Source organism: Sus scrofa, chromosome 2 (assembly GCF_054392235.1).
Source record: "Sus scrofa isolate SSC_HxYL_T2T_F1_AM1 chromosome 2, Sscrofa_HxYL_maternal_Yorkshire_Landrace_v2.0, whole genome shotgun sequence".
In the NCBI taxonomy this organism is placed as follows: Eukaryota; Metazoa; Chordata; class Mammalia; order Artiodactyla; family Suidae; genus Sus; species Sus scrofa.
The window spans coordinates 150,424,780-150,444,651 of NC_139384.1; the positions used below are offsets into that span (position 1 = coordinate 150,424,780).

General features: G+C 38.2%; 2 protein-coding genes across 55 annotated transcripts in view; one reads left to right on the forward strand and one right to left on the reverse strand.

Annotated features, from left to right (window-relative positions):
* Positions 1-2,418, forward strand: part of PKD2L2 (polycystin 2 like 2, transient receptor potential cation channel) — a 39,779-nt gene extending 37,361 nt beyond the window's left edge. For 3 of the 5 annotated variants that reach the window (XM_021084834.2, XM_085014684.1, XM_085014682.1), the window contains one exon: positions 33-158. The gene's annotated coding sequence lies outside the window, so the exon portion shown is untranslated. Of the gene's footprint in view, positions 1-32; positions 159-273 lie in introns of those variants that run through there. The other 2 variants (XM_085014681.1, XM_085014683.1) reach the window with 2 other exon arrangements.
* Positions 494-19,872, reverse strand: part of FAM13B (family with sequence similarity 13 member B) — a 96,340-nt gene continuing 76,961 nt past the window's right edge. For 15 of the 50 annotated variants that reach the window (XM_085014672.1, XM_085014666.1, XM_085014677.1 and 12 more), the window contains 10 exons: positions 16,484-16,694; positions 15,720-15,849; positions 14,515-14,596; positions 12,501-12,730; positions 9,938-10,021; positions 9,634-9,729; positions 6,303-6,386; positions 6,045-6,208; positions 5,130-5,231; positions 494-2,860 (listed from right to left, as the gene is read on the reverse strand). In XM_085014672.1, coding sequence (XP_084870798.1) covers positions 2,737-2,860; positions 5,130-5,231; positions 6,045-6,208; positions 6,303-6,386; positions 9,634-9,729; positions 9,938-10,021; positions 12,501-12,730; positions 14,515-14,596; positions 15,720-15,849; positions 16,484-16,694 — 1,307 coding nt within the window. In that variant the 3' untranslated portion in view covers positions 494-2,736. Of the gene's footprint in view, positions 2,861-5,129; positions 5,232-6,044; positions 6,209-6,302; positions 6,387-9,633; positions 9,730-9,937; positions 10,022-12,500; positions 12,731-14,514; positions 14,597-15,719; positions 15,850-16,483; positions 16,695-18,115; positions 18,182-19,872 lie in introns of all 50 variants that reach the window. The other 35 variants (XM_085014678.1, XM_085014659.1, XM_021084832.2 and 32 more) reach the window with 3 other exon arrangements.

The following is a 19,872-nucleotide window of genomic DNA, read 5'->3' on the forward strand; positions in this document are numbered from 1 at the left end:
AAAATTCAAAGGAAACTCTTCTAATTTTTTAGGTTACATAAGCCCCCCAAGAAGAGCCATTTGTTCTCAGCTCAAGTGACATTATTTGACCACAGACTTCCACACTGGTGCTCAACAGTGCTTGAACTGTAAAACTCAAATAAAGTAATTATTAAATATACTCACCTTCCTCAAGCCAAGCTCTTCTCTGAGAGACTGCATGTGAAGTTTTCTTAATAGGGTAATTCACTGCAACGAGAAATGCTAACTACTCTCTCTCCATCTTCTTTATAGATTTTCAAAGAGAATCAACAACACAGCCTTTCCCTGTCTTACCACTCCCCAGAGCTGTAGCCAATCCCATAATTTAGTAACCCTGTCGTCTCCCCACAAGATCCCTCGTTGGGGTAATTCAAACAAAGCCTGAGAACATTAAGGCAAGGGAACACTTGAGGTCTCTATTTTTCTTTTTTAACATCTAGTGGGAAACAAAAACAAAACCATTTACGATGACTTAGAACATTAAAGTTCTTTTATTACAAAAGTCTATACAATGAAGTGCCAGACACAGCAATGCAGTTATACTGGTGGTCATATATATCTATATATTATTTGTATATAGATATACAGTTTTTACTTGTACCAAAGTAAAACTATCACAAACTGCCTGATTCTACCACTTACTGCTGAACTATGACACACAATACTGTCACACGGTGCTGCCATGCCACTTCTACCTATTCTATTTGCAGCCAAACATTAATAGAGAATAACCAACATCATGAAGCAGCTGTTAATTCTAAAATGAAACCAGTCAGGCCACTGACTTATAAAAATATGGTACTCATATAGATTTAGCATTATAAAGAAGGAATATATTATTTAAAACATTTAAATAGTGCATATGGACATTTCTGCATGTGGTATATAAAATAAAACATTCATATAAAACAATATACAGTGCACATTAAATTAGATGTTTAGATATACTCCTGTCTGGAGACTGAAAGAAATGAACTAAATGTACACTGCATAATGAATTTAAATCAAAGTCATAACATATTTTGGTGTTTTTTACTTCACTTTTTCAGGTATACATTACGAAAAACTTAGCTGTATCAAAAGGACACCACACAAAAAGGGCTGGATTTAGTGCTTTATTCCCCAACTATATGTTCATTACCAATGAATACTCCCTCTCCCCCAAAAAAGGCATTGCACACACAGGTGAAATGTGAACTATTAGATATGCTACTTATTATCAAGCTACTTCATGAGCTATCATCAAGCCAGTTCATGTAATAGTGCCAGAAGTCTGAGGTTCATGCTTCCCTCACATTATTAAAGAATGCTGTTGAAAGTCCACTTTTGTATGGACCAAATTATGGACATTAGCTAGTTAAGAAAACCATGCATGAGTCACTGCATGCAAAACATGGGCACAAAGTGAGACACTCATCAGTACAAAAAAGCACCCAGGAAGAAAATTAATACTTAGATTAAGCCTGACTGGAACATGCTATTAATGACTATTATGTTATTAGCACGAATAAAGTCACCATTCTATGAAAATAATTAGACTACAACAGGAAAGATCCTGAAGAAAAGCCATGCAAAGCCAAAGAAAAAAAGATATGCTGAGAGTATATGACAAGGGGCACACCACTATACATCTTGCAGCCAGCTGCTTTCAACAGCTGTGACTGAGCAAAAGGTGGTCCCTTTAGAGGATATTTTATGGATTCTGCTAATTAAAAAAGAAAAAAATGATGCAACCCCCTGAAGGTACATGTAAAAATGCAGTGGTATAGCCCTTGTTAAGAACAGAACAGGCGTAATGATTCTTTTGCCAATTTAAGCCCATTTGATTGAACACACAAATCCGAGCACCATCAGAGTTCCTACATACTGACATGGCTATTTTCTCACATTATCTGGAGGTGGGTAGGGGAAAAAAACAAAGGATCTAATCCAAGCAAATCATATCATCACCAGCTGATAAACTGTAATTGAGGGAACAAACAGTAACTTAAGTCCCAAAGGCAGCATGTGATATGATTCAGTTCTGTGTGATGTGCGGTGTGTGTTTTCACTACACTAATAAGCAAGGTCACTTTTTGGTCTACCCACTGTTATCTTCATCCAGGAGCTGTGTGACTACTGAATTGCAAAATTTTGCTAACATACTACCTGTGAGAAAGTGTCACTTTGGGAATTAAACAGAAACATGTTCCACAGCAGGACTTGAAATTTCAGTTGATTTTGGTTTTTTAGGAACACAGAGAACATAGTTGCATATGTGCACATTTATAGGCTTTTCTTTCAAATTTTCAGTCATTCTGTAAGAAAAAGGCAACTGAAGAATTCAATGTGAAGATTTTCCTCTCACTTTTCTTGAGTAATGAAAAACAAAACAATAAAGTTGGTAATAAAAAAAAAGCTTCTATCTCCAAAGTTCTTGAAGTTGAAAAGATAAAATATCAGTCTTTTACTAACACGATGTATCTGTAGTACAAAACAATGAAGAAAAGTGGATTACGCTAAAGGTAGAGAGGACAGTCTGCGGTTAATACGGAACATGGCCCTCTCTAGAGAGGGCCTACTCACCCTCCCATCACTTCTCTAGTGGCACCACAAGCAAGGACAGAATGAGATTCTCTGAGTGCCTGACAAAATGAATGAAAGTACTAGCCACGTACACATGATGACAGCTTCAAGGAATACAACTGATTTTATGATGTTTTCAAGGAGCATGTTTTATATGGATTTTGAAGAATCTTGTTTGCTGATAAGAACTTCAAGAAGCCTAAGCTTGGCTTTAATTTTCTTGTACTCCCTGTACTCCTCAAGTACTGGAACACGATCCTCCTTCTGGGCATTCCTAGGAGAGAAAATAAAATCTGTAATAATCTAGAGATCATCTGGAAAATAAAGTCCCAGAAGTCATCCTAATATGAGACAGAATATAAGATCAAATAAAAAACTGCTCTGCAAGAAAAAAAGATTACTGGATGAACTCCCCTCATCCCAATGGAAATGGGATGTGGAGTCCTAAAATACTTCTATTTTTGATAGATTTCTCTAATCACAGATTAACTGATGCAATTTTTTTTTTTGGCCACTGCATGCAGCAGCTTGATGTGGGACCTCAGTTCCCACAACAGGGATCAAACTTGGGCCACAGTGGTGAAAGTACTGAGTCTTAACCACTAGACCACCAGGGAACTCCTGATGCTATTATTTTACACATGACTTAACTATGGCTTCAATGAATTAAGATACTGAAGTAAAACATCAGTAGTAAAAAAGTCATTTTTCTCTTATATTGATGAGCCAATGCAATTCAGTTTAATAACTAGGTAAAGCATTAAACTATCCTAATTACAAGCAAAGTTTTCTTCCAAAAAAACAAGAATCAGAAGGTACTTAGAAAATGCATTCCTGCATTTGTGATTTTTTAAGTCATATATGCCAATCTACACAGAAGATTCTTAAATATGTAATCCCCCCTTATTCGTAGGGGATACCTTCTAAGATCCCCAGTGGATGCCTGAAATCAACTCCTATATACATACTATGTTTTTTCCTATACATACATACCCATGCCAAAGTTTTATTTATAAATTAAGAGATAAACAATAAATAACAATAAAATAGATTTAACAATGCACTGTAATAAAAGTTATGTGACTGTGATCTCTCTCAAAACATCTTACTGTACACATTTAATGGCTTTTCCATATTAAATAGCATTGTGGCTCTAACTTTTGCAGTTTGAAGTATGACAGCAAAATCAGTACAAATTTCTTTTTCCTTCTTCACAAGTTCATGGATAGACTTAGCAATCTCAGCGTATGATTTTTTTTTTCCTTGCCTGAGTCAAGAACTTTCCCCTTTTCACTCAAAAGAAAAACTCTACAGCTTCACTTCAGAATATCTACCATCACTACTCTTGCACCCTGGGGCCATTATTACGAAAAATAAGGGTTACTTGAACATAAGACTGAAATACTGTGACAGCTGATATAATAAACAAGATAGATACTAACTGACTAAGGGGCAGGATACAGTGGACAAAAGGATGATTCATTTCCTAGGTGGGCCAGCATGAGATTTCATCATGCTACCCAGAATGGTATGCAATTTAAACTTTATGAATTATTTCTAGAATTTTCCATGTAACATTTTTGGACCAAAATTAACCACAGGGTAACAGAAACTGTGAATCGAAACTGAAGAGGAGGAACCGCTGTAGAGCTATTGGCTTAGTCAGAGCATCTGGTTACATGGAAAAACTTTTCTGAGGACTAGGATAAATGAATCCTCATTTCTGGCCAGAATCTGAATTAGAATGTATTCTTCTTAATTTTAAAAAAGCCACGGAGTTCCCTTCATGGCTTAGTGGTTAACGAACCCAACTAGGATCCATGAGGATGAGGGTTCGATCCCTGGCCTCATTCAGTGGGTTAAGGATCAGGTGTTGCCATGAGCTGTGGTGTAGGTCACAGATGCAGCTCGGATCCCGAGTTGCTGTGGCTGTGGTGTAGGCTGGCGGCTACAGCTCTGATTCTACCCCTAGCCTGGGAACCTCCATATGCTGTGGGTGCGGCCCTAAAAATAAATTAAATAAATAAATAAAGCCCCACTGGGTGAACTGTGCGTTACCCAAGTACACAAAAGCACCATGTTGTATTACAGGAGCCACATGACTGCCATGATGATACACACCTTGGCAATGGGGGCTGGCCTGACAAAACATGCAGCCTAAGCAGCAATGGTCTCAGTGTAAGAATCCAAAGTAGTTGAAGATACTACTCATGTTTGGACCATTTCTAGAAGGAGATCTCATTTCATGAACACTTCCAAGAGGGTGAGGATACCGAATCTAGGAACATAAAATCACTGCCCCTCAACCAATCCTCTCTAGGACAGCCCTGAAATATTTTATCAGATGTCGTTTGCTTCAGCTCTTTTTCTTTCCATTAATACAGCAGAGCTGCAAAGTATAAAGGAATATTTTTACTTCTGTTTTCAAAGCTAACATCTTTATATGCACAATTTATTTCTATTCTTACACATTCCTTTATACCAACAAAGGAGCATACTTGTGAGTTTAAGAAGAGGACTCAATTTTGTGCTGCTCAACTCACCTGCCATTCTGTTGATAAAATGCTTCTTCAAATTCCCGTAATGTTTTACGTAGTTTCTTTTTTTCAGCTCTGGCTTTCCATAGTTGTTCCAGTAATTCAGGCCTAAAATTGAAATGGGAACAAAACAGTTGAAAGGGCATTTTTGATTCATTATGTTCTTAACAGTGTTTCTAACCCTGTCTGCAAAATAAAGTAAGCTGGGGAGCTTTTAGAATACACTAGTGTCTCAGCTCTACCTCAGATCAACTAAACCAGAATAGTGCCAAAAGGAGTCTGCAGCAGTACTTTATTTCATTTATTTATTTATTTATTTATTTATTTTTGCTTTTTAAGGCAACACTCACGGCATATGGAGGTTCCCAGGCTAGGGGTCGAATCGGAGCTGTAGCCGCCAGCCTACGCCATAGCCACAGCAACGAGGGGATCCGAGCTGCATCTGCAACCTACACCACAGCTTTTGGCAATGCTGGATCCTTAACCCACTGAGCGAGGCCAGGGATCAAGCCTGCACCTCACTGTTCCTTATTAGATTTGTTTCTGCTGTGCCACAACGGGAACTCCTGCAGCAGTACTTCAAAAACAAAAACAACTACCCACATGCTCTTAAAGTGAAGCCAGGACTAAAAACTACAGTCAAAGGCCGTATCAGGTAAAGAAGCTGACAGACCATGGGATAATCCTCAGCAGGCTCTGCCACTTTGTTACACAGCAAATGTAGATTTTAGAGTTGTTTAAAATTTTTAAAACACACTCATGTCCAATAAAGAACATGTATTTGTAAAGTACACTTTTTAAAATGGGTTTATTTCTTGAGCACTGCATTCATTCTCTCCAAGTTAATTATTTAATATTAAATTTCTTTGCATATAAATTTTACTACGCAAATAGGCTAAAATCACAAAACAGCATACATACATAGAAGCTGCTCGAGTACTTGATAATCGGAGATCTAGAGCCAGTTTTTCTTGATTTTCTTCAACATCAGATTCTGGGTTTTCCAATGAAGACTGTGCCTGTACAGCAGTTTTCAAGATATCAGTTAACTCAGACGACAGGCTAACACCATCTTCTTCTTCTTCCTAAAAAGATATCCAAACAAAGAAGCAATCATTCCATGACTTCCAACTTTTCCTTTAGGAGGGAGATCAGAGAATGATTTCTCTTAATGAGTACCTTGATTTCTTCAAAAAAATGTGCAGTTTCTCCTTCTATGATGGGCTGTAACATCTGACCCCTTCGCTTGGTGGATGGAGATCCCTGTAACAATAAACGTACAAATGGGGTACTTTTTTAAGTATTTAAAGTATTCAATGAAGATTCACTTCATGGAGTTTCTGCTGAGGCTCAGCGGGCTAAGAACACGGCATAGTGTCCGTGACGATGCAGGTTCAATCTGGCCTGGCTCAGCGGCTTAAGGATTCAGTGTTGGAGCTCCCGTCGTGGCTCAGTGATTAACAAATCCGACTAGAAACGATAAGGTTTCAGGTTCGATCCCTGGCCTTGCTCAGTGAGTTAAGGATCCGGTGTTGCCATGAGCTATGGTGTAGGTTGCAGACTCGGCTCGGATCCCCGAGTTGCTGTGGCTCTGGCGTAGGCCGGAGGCTACAGCTCCAATTCGACCCCTAGCCTGGGAACCTCCATATGCTGCATGAGCGGCCCAAGAAATGGCAAAAAGACAAAAAAAAAAGGATTCAGTGTTGCCTCAAACTGCAGCATTACATCACAGATGCACCTCGGATCTAGCATTGCTATGGCACAGGCCTGCAGCTGCAGCTCCAATTCAATACCCCTACCTGGGAACTTCCATATGCCACATGTGCAGCCATAAAAAGAAAAAAAAAAAAACTCACTTCTCTATTTTAAAGTTTAACAGATCTTAAAAGTTATTCTTAAAACCCTAACCATATGCTTAAAGTTTTTAGTAATTCCTTACTAAATTTATTTTTGTTTTCTTGTTATTTATGCTTAAGACTGACAAATGATAATTTATGCCTAGGTAATGCTAAAAGAGCTCATTCAAGAAATGTTTTTAAAATTCTAAATGATAAAAGTGTTACATATAATTGAGAGTATTTTTCTTTTTAACGATAACTTTCAACTTTATTGGTCTACAGACCCCTTCATACTCCTTTTTAAAAAACAAGAGCTTCATTATGATATAACTCATATACCGTAAAATTCACTCTTTTAAAGTGCTCAATTTGTGGCTTTTAGCATATTCGCCAAGTTGTACAACCATCACCGCCAATTACTGTATCCATGCGCCCTCTCTCTCCAGCCCATGGCAAACAACAAGCTAGGTTCTGTCTCCATGGGCTGGCCTATGCTAGTTATTTCATATAAATGGAATCATACAATATGTAGTCTTTGGTGACAGGCTTTTTTTCCGTTAGCATAAATGTTTTTAAGGTTTAACCATGCTGCAGCATGTACCATACTCATCCCCTTGCATAGCTGAATAATACTTCGCTGTGTAGATATAACTCATTTTGTTTATCCATCAGCTGGCTAGACATCTGGACTGTTTTTATACTCTGGATATTATGACTAATGCTGTCTGAACATTTGTGTACCAATCTTTGTGTGAACATATGTTTTCAATGTTCATGACACCTAGGAGGAAAACTGCTAGGTCATATGGTATGCTCAAGCTTTTGAGGAACTGCTAGCACCATTTGTTGGAAAAAGCTATTCTTTCCTATTGTCTTGGCTTAACTTTTATTTATTTTTTTTGGCTGCATCCGATGTATGTAGAAGTTCTCAGGTTAGGGACTGAACCTGTGCCACCCTAGTGACTTGAGCCGCTGCAGTGACAACAGTGGATTCTTATCCTGCTGTGCCACAAGGGAACTCCCATTAACTTTTAGACTCTAAATTCTCTTTATGATAGTCATATTTAGAATTCTGTAGGTTCTAGAAATGCTTCCAACAGACTGTTTTTAAAAACAAGCCTTCCAAAGGTTTTAGAATTCCAAATTCTAAACTGATTTTCATAAAGAAACTCAAAGATGGAGTTCCTGCTGTGGTGCAGTTAGTTAAGGATCTGGCATTGTCTCTGCAGTAGTGTGGGTTTGATCCCTCGCCCAGTGCAGTGTGTTAAGATCTGGTATTGCCACAGCTATGGCATAAGTCACAGGTGAGGCTCAAATTCAATCCCCGGCCCAGGAACTTCCATATGCCGCAGGTGCGGCCAAAAAAGAAAAAAAGAAATTCAAAGACTACTTAAACCATACCAAATTATGAAAATGCCAGTGACATACAAAAATACCTTGTAGTCAGAAGATACAAATCGGTGTTAAATAAACTGTTATGTATGAAAGGAGTATAATCTATAATAAAAGATTCATTGTTCAAAGAAAATTGATTATATTTAATGTTAATATAAGGGCTAAATAAAAAGCACATAGAAGGCCATTGTAAACCTTCTAATAATGAGTAGTCAGACAGTCAAAGTCTAAAGGGAACCACTATCCAAGAAACCATCAACATAAAAGCAGCCTGTAAGCGTAAGCAAACCATAAGCTCCAGAGAATCAATTCCTAGGAGATGATGCAGAATGGGCTACATGCTCTTTTCTATGAGCCTGAGAGCAATCTAGAGCTACAGTACCTAACAGTTAATTTGGGGATAGCATTTACCATGTAGCTAAATATCAGAGTTTTCATTTTTCTCAAAAAATGCATATACCTATGGCATATGGAAGTTCCTAGGCTAGGGGTCGAATCAGAGCTGTAGCAGCCAACCTAGGCCACAGCCATAGCAATGCGGGATCTAAGCCACATCTGTAAACTACACCACACATCACGGCAACGTCAGATCCTTAATCCACTGAGTGAGGCCAGGGATCAACCTGTATCCTTGCAGATACTAGTTGGGGTCATTACCGCTGAGCCATGACAGGAACTCCCTAAGTATTATTTTAATAGACTTTTTTTAAAAAGATGAACTTGAAAAAAATCATGCAATTAACGGATCATCATCATGACGGCCATCACAAAACTGATGTATTCTGAAAGGCATGAGTTTAAATGGAAAGAAATAGGCAAGGGTCTGAAACATGAGTTTTTAATTCTACAAGTAAGTGACCCTGGGCACATCACTCCTGAGTCTCAGTTTCATCATCTGTGAAATGAGGCTACAACTTGTGAGGACTTAAATCATACAGACAGAAATGCTTATAAAAGTCCTGGGAGATAGTAGTAGGCACTTACTAATCTTCTATTCCTTTTGTTGTTGTTGTACTTGTGGCATGTGGGAAGTTCCCATGCCAGGGACTGAACCTGAGCCACAGCCGTGACCTAAGCCACTTCAGTGACAATGCCGGATCCTTAACCCACTGTGCCACAAGAGAACTCCTAATTTTCTATCCTTTTAAAAGCAGTAGCCTCACCTTACTTAAACAGCTCTTGGATGTGTATTTCTCCAATATACCACCATAACAACTTATTTTAAAGAGTAGGTCTTGGTAAAATGAACTAGAGAAATACTCGCATGTTTTACTTACAAGGACAGGAGTGATGCTAGCTCTTGTCAGCATCTGTTTTACAAGTCTGTATCTATCATAGAGAGGTTTAACAATGTGCCTTTCTTCCCTGGTCACCTGAAGCAAGAAAAATGGACATCTAAAATTTCTAAAGCATGAAGCAATATGACTTTCCCTCTAATTTTTAAAGTTATTTTAAGTAAGTAGGCAATCTCCCAAATGTAGGAAACAATGCTCTTTGAAACAGCTCTAAGATGTGGGCCGCAAAAGTGATTCATGTTCTTTAAGAGAGAAAATCAAATCTTTTTAGCAAGAGAGACATTACCGGCCTTCCATGTTGACTTTCATAATAAAGAAGACTTTTCTGGAGAGAAGTTTTCTCTTCTACCAAATGATCTTTTGTCATTTTCTAGAATAAAAAAACAAACACAACAAAACAAAACAAAACCCTCCCATTAGCAGCATCATTCTCTTCACCCCCACAAGGTAAATAATTAGGTTGAAAGGGCAGCCCATTATCACTCTAGCTTAGGTTAAGAATGCATCTTTTGCTTATGGATTTGCAGGCAACATTTTTCAGTCTGGTCTTCAAGTAACTAGGTACCAACCCCCTTTGGTGGTTTGATTTGTACTTTATCTTAATAAGTTATGAATACTAGAGATTAGTGACCTTGGGTAAGTTTCTTATCCTCTTTTTGTTCAACATCCTAATCTTTAAAACAGGGATACTTTACCTTTCTGACAAAGATCTAATGAGGACTAAATGACTTAATACGCTCCAAAAGCATTTCAGCAGTGCCTACTCAGCATACAATAAGCAACATACATGCCTATTACTTTAATTTTGCACATAATCTTTTATTAGTATTATAACTATCATTTTATGTGTGCATATGCACACAAAATACACGCATACAGAGTACAGTTCTTATAACCTGGTACTTCTCCTAAACTATTAAGAAAACCTGGCAGAAGTACAGTGGAAAGATCCTGAAAAAGAGCTCAACAACATCAATTTGTGACTCGACTTCTACTCTAAACTTCTACTCAGTTTCCCTTTATCTGGCACTTTCTATATACTGAAAATAAGATACTCCTCTCACATCTTTCACTACGCTAATGGTAGTAGGCAGAAATCCCTAATTTGCCATAACCCTTTTGTTCTACACCACAGCTTTTGTTTTTGTTTTTGCTTTTAAGGGTCGCACCTGCAGCATATGGAAGTTACCTGGCTAGGGGTCAGACTGGAGCTACCGCTGCCGGCCTATGCCACAGCCACAGCAAAACAGGATCTGAGCCATGTCGGAGATCTACACCACAGCTCACAGAGCGAGGCCAGGGAGCCAACCTGTGTCCTCAGGGATACTAGTTGGGTTGGTTACCAATGAGCTACAATGGGAAACTCCTACAGCACGACCTTTTAACATCCCAAATAAATCAATGTTTCACATAATATACTTTAACCCAAATAAACTCTCTACTTATTCCCAAGACCAGTTAAAACTACCCTGTTTTGTCATCAGAATGAAAATCAGAGATAAACTGAAATTGTGACTACTGCCCTTGTTCTGTCTTAAGTCATAATGTAGAATACACAGTCATGAGGAAATATGCACAATCATGTAAAAACAGTATCTGTTATGTGCTTATCATATGCCAAGTTCTGTGCTGGTCATTCTAGTTAGTGTGTTATTTAATACTTGTAACAAATCATTTCATAGACGAGCATGTTAAAACTCAAAGAGATTAAGTCACTTTCCCAAGGTAACATAACTATAAACAATTAGTGATGGATTTGGGATTTGTACATCTGATTCCGAAGCTTATAACATGAAGAGATTATAACTAAGAAGCTGAATGTACACATCACTGTTTTCATCTGATATAATGCCCTATCTCTATTAAAAGCCCTTACCACACACACACACACACACACAGAAAATCAGGGTAAAAAAAAAAAAATTCAGTGGATACTATCTTCCTATAACAAACATTTTTAGATTATGTAAGTCCAGCAGGGGACAGCTGGGTATAGACTGTAAAACACTGTGATATGAACTCAAGCTTGAACCTTAAGCATGGAGAATGAATCTGAATATAGTTAATCCAATCAAAATCAATTATGGAAAGGGGGCAGGAAGGAGAGGAAGCTGGTATAACATAAAACCAGTAACAAGAAAAATAGGGGAGAGGAGAGATTAAAGTTTCTGATCCAGCTCTCTTTGAAGGGAGAAAAACTCCAGTACTGAAATCCTGAGATGTACTCTGTTGTCAAGATAGGACTGCACACCAGGATTCATCATTGCTTGGACAAAAGCTCACTTGAGATCATCCACCTCTGGACTCTCCCAGAAAATTTCACCTGATAAATGATCTCGGTTGCCAAGTGCTTTGGCCAGGACGCCACAGGCACAGGCTTTTCTGAGTAATATTTCTTAAACCAAACCAAACAAAGGCCTCATTCAATTAATCCTCATAACCACACTGTTTTAGGACTTTAATGGACACAATCTCAATCATATGGCTATTGAAGGGATTCAGTGGCAGAATGTACAAAATATAACCAGTTAAGAACTGGCATAAGCTAAGAACTCAACACACAGAACTATTAAGATACAAACTTAGGTATGTTTCACACTCTTAACACACTCATCTTGTTAACTACCTCCAAAATAAATGAACAGATCACAATCTAGTTGCTTTAGTTTTATTATTGTGACTCAGGCACTTCTACTGTGCAGATAAAAACATGCTTCTATATCTGCAAACTTGGAGAGTGGACTCAGGCCAGTAGATAACCTAGACATCTTTATACCACTATCATAATTATTTTATTTCAGGGATTCTAAAAGCTAGCCTGGGCAAAAAAAAACATAGCTCAAGATTACTTTGATATCTTCTGGAAGACACCTCTCGACACGTTTTTCCTTCAGTCTTTTCAAAATAAGTTCAAGTGTTGCTTCCTTAGAAGGCTTCTTCTCCTTCTGAATAACCCTGGCTTCATCTTCATTCTCTTCATCTTCATGGTCTAGAGAAGAGCCAAAGCTTTTTGGAAGAGTATTACTACGTGGACGTGTCTGAGGTACAAATTCTCCATCAGAGCTTTTATGTTTTGCATCTACAGTTCAGAACCAAGAGGATAGATCAGTAATATTTATTTTAGGTAAAATGCAACTAGTTCAAAAGAGATGCAACAACATGCAGGCTCAGGGATTTCAAGGTCACATGAAATATTTCAATTATATACAAAGCCAAAGAACTATATGGGTTTTCTTTCAACCAGTATTCATAGAAATCCTACTAAGATGCTCTGATGAGTATACAGAACTATGGTCCCTGATATGGAACATATATTTAAGAAGTAAAAATACAAACTAAGTAATCAGTTTCATAAACAAAATAATTTCAACCCAATGCTAAGTGCTATAATGACAATAAAATAGGGAGATCATGTTGTGGCTCAATGGGTTACAAACCCAACTAGTACCCTGGAGGACGCAGGTTTGATCCCTGGCCTCACTCACTGGGTTAAGGATCCAGCGCTGCCGTGAGCTGTGGTGTCGGTCACAGAAGTGGCTTGGATCCTGCATTGCTGTGACTGTGCTGAAGGCTGGCAGCTGCAGCTCCCATTCAACCTCGAGCCTGGGAACTGTCATATGCCGCAGGTGCAGCCCTAAAAAGCAAGAAGAAAGGGGTGGGGAAGGAGATAAAATAGAATGATGTCACAGTGTTAAAGAAGTGTGCTTTTCAGGAAAGCAACTAATTTGGATGGAATTGACAAAGGAAGCCTTTCTGAGATGGTGACATACTAGTTGAACATGGAATAAAAAGGAGCCAAACTAACACAGAAGATTTAAAGGAAGAGCATTTCTTTCCAGTTGAGGCAATAGCCAAGGCAAGGTCCCTAAACTATGACATACTTGAGGAATAGAAAACTGAGAAATGAAAGCGGAAAAGTGATAAAATGGGAAAAGGGCAGAGTATAAAAGGCCTTGAAAGCCACAGTAAGATGTTTGGACTTGATTTGGAAAGGGAAGCTCACCGAAGAGCTACGAAAAAGATAGTAACATAGTTCTTATAAAAAATAATTCTGGCTGCTATGCAGGTAATGCACTGTAGGACAGTAAGAGTGGGGGAAAAACTGGGAAATTAGAAGGCTAATAATTTAATGATATTCATTAGTAATGCTTTCAAGGTAATGATTTTCACTGATGGTTGGAAACTGGCATTAAATGGGGACATTTTTAACAGAATTATAGGAGGAAATTAGGGGTAGGAGAAGAAGTAGGAAAACTTATTTAAACCACAGGAATATAAAACCAATGACAAGAGAGACCCTGTCTGTGTTGTTCACTGCTACAATCTCAGATGTCTTCTAGTACGTGGTACTTAAAGACACTAAAATTTTGTTGAATAAACTCGAATGAACCAAAATGTGATGCTCTAGATTATAAGACCATACTTGGTACAGATTAAAATAAAATTTTAAAGTATTAACAATTATCAAAAAGCATGTTTACTAAAAACCCACAAAGTAAATGTAACTTAGTAGCTGCTGTACTGGGCAGACACCCAGTAATGTAAGACCTAGTTTTTAATTCAAGACAACTTACAATTTAGTCTTTGTAGTATAAATGGTTATGATTAGATAGTCTTAGATAAAATACCCACCAAAAATTCATATACCTACCAAGACCCACAATTGCCTAATATCTGAAATGTATTTCATACGAGTTTCACAATACAGTATCACCTATGAATATATAATATAGGGTACTCTTCAAGACCACTACTAATAAAAACACAGGAAATACATTTGGAAGAGTATAATACAGTATTGCAAATCTGACCATAATTCAAAGAAGAGTAAGAGAACTTTTAGAAAAATTGCACATTTTATACCTTTAATTTGCTTCCGCAGCTTGGTAAGCTCTGTCATCCATTTTAATACCTTTGGATTGGCTGCAATATCACTGTAGGAGGGCTGAAAAATTTAAGAATACAGAATTACTGATTAGGTATTCATCAATCCCTACCCTCTTAGGTTCCAAGATTTTAGCTGCAGACTGCACTAAGTCCCTCTGGGAACTGCCTTTGCCCAAAGGAGCCGCCTGGCCCATGGTTACATCCCCTTCCCTGGAGCAGCCCCCATCTATAACTGGTTGATGTGAGATTTTTAAGAAGTCTGGCCCCCTCGTCTCAATTCAGGTCAATCCTAAATGGTCAACCTAGCTTGAGACGCTGTAGAATCAGGCTGAGGCCTCAAATGCAAATGCATCATAGACTAACTTTCTCCTCTACTCAACCCTGCCGGCCTCACTCCTTACAGCTGCTCCTCTCCCTAAATGCTTCCTTAGAAATCACAGACACTGATATCTCTGTCTCAGAATGCTTCTCAGATAATCCCATCTAAAACAACTCCATGACTATAAATTTGCTCAGAGACTGACACTGTTCATTCATAAAGATAATATAATATTAAGAGATGTGTTAACACTTTGATAAAATTAACATATAAAACTCTAAAAAAAGAAACAATCATTTAAACCTTTGTGGTCAAGCAATGGTTATTTTAATTTATGCCCAAATAGTACTTCACAGTTCCCACAGCAGAGATTTCACTCAATCCTCATTTCATCTTACTTTAAGCAGACAGGGCAAGATATTAAGTAAAGCGCTCTCCGAGGAGGGTCTAGCAACTGGCAGAAGCCAGATCTGAATATGGGTCTTCTTGACTCCAAGCACAGGGCTTTTTCCACTTTATGTGTCCTAATTATTAAATATCTCATACCTCCACCTCCACTTCTCTGGGTACTTGCAGGTTTTGAGGGAGCAGAAACAGCGTTAATGTGGTTTGTCAATGTAAAGTATTTCTTTAAGAATTCTACAAGCTGTTTTGCCAATGGAGATATAAAGATGCAGTTGTGCAATGGAAAGAATACTGGTCTGGAAATAGAAGGCTAAGGATCTACATAATCACTATTTCTCTCGGCAGCTTCGATTTATTCTCTCTCCCAGGAAAGAGATGGACTAGCCTTCTCCAAGGAATGTCCTCTGAGTTCCAACAGATCTGCATACCTCAAAAATGGGCAATGCTACAAACTTACCTTGCTATTTCTTTCCCTTTCAAACTGTTCCTCAAATTGTCTGATTTTTTTCTGAAGTTTCTTGACTAATTGATAGGGTGTTCTGTCTTCTCTTTTATCATCTTTAGAACTGAAGGATGATCTTCGAATCCTGAATTAAAATGAGAGGCAAATACTGTTAGTTACATTTTCAAGCTATCAACAGCATCTTTCTTATTACCTTGATATCTTATTACCAACAAGTTTATCTTTAAAGTGAAATTAAGTCCCTAACACTAAAGGACAAGTATTAAAAAGAAACTTAAAATATAGTGGTAAAGGCCATAGAATCAGCTAACATAAAGCAGTGATGAAAACAACTGGGAATCATTCAAAAGTTGTTTGGGCAAAGGCAGAAAAGAAACAAAGACACCTAGCAGCTCACAGCTCTTTTGGTGTTCAAACTGCAAAGGAAAGATTTTAACATTCAGAATCAATTTAATTCAAAGTTTTGACAAGAAAACATTTGGGATTGGTGAGCTCCATTTGCCACTTCCCTTCCAGAGTTCTGTATTTCAGTCATGAATGAAAAAATACACCATGAAGAAGTGTCTATTGAGGAGCAAACCTCAAACACCTCAAGGAACTCAGAACTTAGGGGCACCCAACATAAAAAAAATTACAATAGCATGCCTCATAAAATAGGGAAGAAAGCTGTCAACCGTCGGTCTGGAGAATTAAAATCTCTCAAAGGAGCTGAGTATCTAATAGGATCCACTTCTCATAAGAACATAAAAATCACATACCTAGCAAAAGAAAGTGCTTTAGATGAGGAATCCAACATTTCTGGATCATGTAGGAAACGCTGGCTTTGCCCAAAATCTAAACTACGGTGTGACAACACTGGAGGACAGTCCTCTTCCAGGGGGTGGTGATTCATTCTTCCAGCTTGTGGAGAGAGCTGAGCTTCTCCAGACTCAGAGTCTTCCTGCCAAGACTTAAAAGCAGGAAACGGCTCTGCAAAACAAACACAACAAATAGTACCATGGGTCTCTGGTTCCAAATGGGGGAAAAAAGCCACACTATAGCAGCTATATGTCCTTTAAATCTTATGTAGTAGTTCATATAATATTTATGGGATACTAAGGTCTTCATAGAACCTCCTATAGTTTAAAATTGTCTGAGCTTCATTTTTTAGCCCAGAGTTCTAATTTCACATAAGGATTTATACCTTACATTTCTGAACCCAGTCACAATGCAAGAAGGCACACTGTCAAGCTCTTTAAAATTATATTAAACATAATTTTTCAAGTAGGACAAAGCCTTCATTTAGAAACGGTAAACACTTAACAGTCCTTAGTTAGGAATCTGACCGAGCCAAATGCTGCCAGGTGAATAAAGTATCCCTTAATGTCAAGTGGCTAAGTTAAGAAGTAGAAGCTACTCCCCATGCTATTCAGAATACTCACCAAACGGAGCTCATGGACTCCAAAAGAATTCCAGCGTTTTCAAACAACCAGCTTATTCATCTGACAGTACCTGACCTCTAACATTAAACCCTGGCGGTTATTTTCTGTTACAAGATTCCTGTGTATGATATATATTTTAATAATTAAACACCCAACAGTTTTACCAAAACAAAAATTTAATAGTGTTACTCCTTCTCCTTCTTAGGCATATTTATTTTATTGGAGTTATCTTGCATGTTCTCCAATGAAGCGAGGCCATGTTGAGCTATTTGATGTTTTTTGCACAAATAAGGTTTGATTACATACAGAACACAAACAGATAAACACACAATTCACAAATATACGCCAAATACAAAATTAACTTCAATCATCACTAGATTAGGGGTGGGGGGAAGATGGGACATTTCCATCTACACATTAACTTTTATAAAGTACAGTGTAAAATTTTGATGCTATAAGCTTTTAACAACAGCAAAAATGAGTTAAATATTTCAGGAAGCAAAAATGGCTTGACAGTGTCAAAAATTAAGTGTCTTTTCTTTTTCTTCACAATAGCTAAGGACTGCTACTTTGGAAATGTATTTTAACTCTACGCATTAGCAATTTAAAGCATTACATTTTTTCCAGGGTACTGAGAACATAAATTAGTTTTTAAAGCCTAGATTAATCTGATAACTAAAAATAGGGTAAAAAGTGTGCAATCCCACAATAAACCCAGCATAAAGTGATTTTCAAAGCAACCCTTGTACCTGCTTCCCAGCAAATAAGTAACTGGTAATGAACATTTTACAAGAAATTTCCTGTTTTAAGAAAAGAGAGAACTAACAAAAACAGTATTTTCTGGGTATCATTTTTAGCCCAGAACAATTTTCCTAATATATGGGGAGAGCAGGAGAAGGGCTAATAAAAAGGCAAACAAAGTGAACCATAACAAGGCAAAAAAGCTAAACTATGGTGAACCATACTTACCCTCCCCATCTCTCTGCAGATGCATTGTTTTGAAATCAATGAGGGGAAAAGTGATAGGGCATGACGCTAATAAAATGGAAAAAATGGCAAAAAATACTAAAGTGAACACACAGCACAGTCAGAACAAACCATACACATAACTAACACAAAGCCAAAGATACCAAAAACATTTCCCTAAAACCAGTTAGGCATTCTGCTCAGAAAGTTTATTCGAAGAAATTACTACTAACCAAACTTTAAAAACAAACACAAACATACATTTCCATTTCAGCAAGCAAGGCAAAAAAATCAAAGTAGTGCTGTTCTATTAAAACTCAAACATAAAACTGAAGAAATGGAAACTTAATCAGGCACTTTTGAAGCTTTTCAGTATAAATGATTTGATAGAAAACTATTCCCATTAGTTTGCTCTTTGAAAAGATTCTACTGTATTTCATTCAAGAGTCAGCAGGACAGAATGTGAAGTAAAGACGCTGGTCACTTCTATAAATAACCAAGACTTCTGGACGGCTGCTACAGATGCATACTGGTGGCAGACATGTGCTGCCTGCTTGGCAAGTGCATTCTGCTCAGTATACTCTGAACAATACAAAAAACCAAAACCCACACACTTAGGAAAACTGAGGTGGGCCTCTATGTAGGGTCACCCTACTTCTCTATTAAGAGTCACTTCGAACAGGGTATATCTCTGATTCTAGGGTACACAGGATCTAACGTAATCTGGTCTCTTAAGGAAGACTACAATTTAGAATACCCTAACTCCCAGCAGTAGAAAATCAATCTCTGTATTGTGGGCAAAGTTGGGAAGAACAACATGGTCCGCTAACACCCAATCTCCCAAACACATGCAGGGGTCACAGCTGAGAAGTCCACTCAGCTGTCTACTGTTCTCAGAAAGTCACTGATCCCTATTCCTGCAGGAGCCACAGGTGAACATGGACTTGTCACAGCTGTTGAACCAGATAGCTAACAGGGCATCTCAGGCACTGAAAATTGGGGAACAGGAGCCCAGAGCTACCTCCTTTCCCTACCTACCACAAGCTGTATAGAGAGGATTCTGACAAGGCAACAAAAGAGAGCCCAGCAGCAGGTTTTCTTCGGGGAAGCCTCCAGAAAGCTGAAGCTGGACAGAGAATGAAATGTCCTATCTCCTCAGATAATGGAAAACAATTGGTCTTCTATGCTTAAGACCTAAGATCAGGACCCTCAGACCAAAGACTGTGAAGGGTTACTTATCTGCATCCTCCAAGCAGCAGCAGCGTTAAGTCCTCTGTCAGAATCCCAGCTTCATCTTTCTGAGACCACTTTCCTACTGCAGCTCAAAGGATGCTCTATTGACCACCACTCCTTTTCAGTGACTATGCCAGGACAAATAACTAGAAGGGACAATTGATCTTCACTGCCACCAGAATGCTAACATACCCCCTAACTCTAGGGAGCATCTTCATAAATTCCAAACATCCTGAATAACTGAATAACCCAGAACAAAGTAAATGGAAGACACCTTCCTGATTTAGTCTAAGTTAAGACACACAATATGCTACTGGGTATGCCAAACATCTAGACCAAAAAGGGGTAGGGTGGGGTGGGGTAGAGAGAGAGCAACAGATTAGCACAATGACTTAGGTGAGGCTTTTAACTGTGATCAGGTGAGCAGATCTGAGGTGGCAAGAGGAGTCCTTGGTACTGGCAATGCACTTCCTCTTGTATGTCATCAACTAATTTGGCAAATGTGAGGTAACCAAGGGGTCTTCATC